Consider the following 1,643-nt stretch of genomic DNA (forward strand, 5'->3'; position numbering starts at 1 on the left):
TGATGGTAAAGAAGAACCTCATGATATCAGCAAAGTTCGATGATAAAAAAATAAAGTATAAATCTGACAGCTGGTTCAGTTTTTTTTTCCTAGAGGACGCTAGTAGTACATATAAAGTCAAACATACAGTATACACAGGGAAAACAGAGCGAGATGTATACGAATGTAAACGTAGAAAAAAAAGGACAGAAAGACACATGGACGATAAATTTTAATAAAAAATATCACAAAATTCATCAACTTTCATTGATATCTTTTAAACGGGAAAGAAGTAGTTGCTGATAATCAATAGGGTGCATCCCAAGGATGAATGGCAACTTCTACAATAAGAATTATATTGATTTATTGTTCGTGACGACGTGAATCCAGGCGACTCACAGACATACATCCTAAAGGACGTTACATGAAAAAATTTGTGAATTAATTTTTCTTTAATTATAAACAATTGAATGTGATAAAAAAATCGATCATCACATCAATCAGACTTTAAGATTTCTAAAAGTCATTATTAAGTACACAATTAACTGATTCGTTGAGTTATTGACAGGTATTTATGCAAGCATTTTGCGAAACGGTGGCTACTCGACAGTAAAGCCCACCTAATGCTTCGCATTTGAGGCGTGCAAAATGATCAGAGTAAGTAATTTCATTTCATTATTATTTTTTATCCTTTTTTATTTTTTATTTTTCTATTCTGTTAATTTTTATGTTGTTTTCATTATTTAATTTTATTGCTTTTTTTATATTTTGCAGAAAATTATGACTCCTGCCATGAGGAAAGCGCTGCGTGATGCAGTCAGTATTCTTTTATAGTTTTCAAGTAATATACATTTATTTATTTTATTTATTTATTTTTTTTTTTAGAACTGGGAAGTGCGAGTTAGCCGGAACACTGACCGGCTGTACAATACTTACATCCGGTGGGAGGACGAAGAAGGTGAAGCCATGGAGGGGTTCGATATCTTCGGTGTAGCGATGCTACACTATATCGCCGAGAACTGGCGTCGTCAATGGCATTGGGAGCAAGAGGTAAATTTTTCAACTCCATCATTTTTACTATTTTATTGTTATTGTTATTGATAATTTATTAATGATTATATTTCTTTTTTTTCAGTCCTACAACCTGTGGGCAATGCTCACTGGAAGGCGGCGGAAAGACCACGACGAAGAAAAAGATGAGGGGAGGCAATTTTCCAAACGTCAGAAAAATTATTAAAAATAATGAAACATAAAAAAAAAATTTTTTTAAAATTGTATTATATGATGGCCTAAAATAAAGAAAAAAACAAACGAAGGAAGCCTTCTATTTATTTATTAGTATTACAACCCATCCTAATCTTAAATTTTAAATTATTTAGATCGGTTTTTTCAATTTTAAATATTAGTTTTTAATTTAATTTTTAAATTTTTAATTTTTTAAACTTTATTCAAAGTAGTTACTATTTTTTTTTTATTTAATATTTAATATTAGTTTTAATTTTTATTTAGTATTAGTTTCGAGTTTTTAATATTACTACTACTACCATGAACCTCTTAAGAGGTTCCTACATTATCGGCGAGGGGAGGGGAAAGGGGGGGGGTAATTTTGCTGTAAATTAGAGAATTTAAAAAAAAATAAAATTATTTTTTAATTTTATTTAAAA

The 1,643-nt window shown here is 29.8% G+C and overlaps 1 protein-coding gene across 1 annotated transcript; it reads left to right on the plus strand.

Annotated features, from left to right (window-relative positions):
* Positions 1-627: 627 nt before the first annotated feature.
* Positions 628-1,216, plus strand: LOC103572221 (uncharacterized). Its single transcript, XM_008550713.1, has 4 exons — positions 628-636; positions 754-795; positions 865-1,029; positions 1,115-1,216. The coding sequence occupies exons 1-4, from the start codon at positions 628-630 to the stop codon at positions 1,214-1,216; spliced, it is 318 nt and encodes a 105-aa protein (XP_008548935.1).
* Positions 1,217-1,643: the final 427 nt, after the last annotated feature.

This window comes from Microplitis demolitor, chromosome 10 (assembly GCF_026212275.2).
Source record: "Microplitis demolitor isolate Queensland-Clemson2020A chromosome 10, iyMicDemo2.1a, whole genome shotgun sequence".
In the NCBI taxonomy this organism is placed as follows: domain Eukaryota; kingdom Metazoa; phylum Arthropoda; class Insecta; order Hymenoptera; family Braconidae; genus Microplitis; species Microplitis demolitor.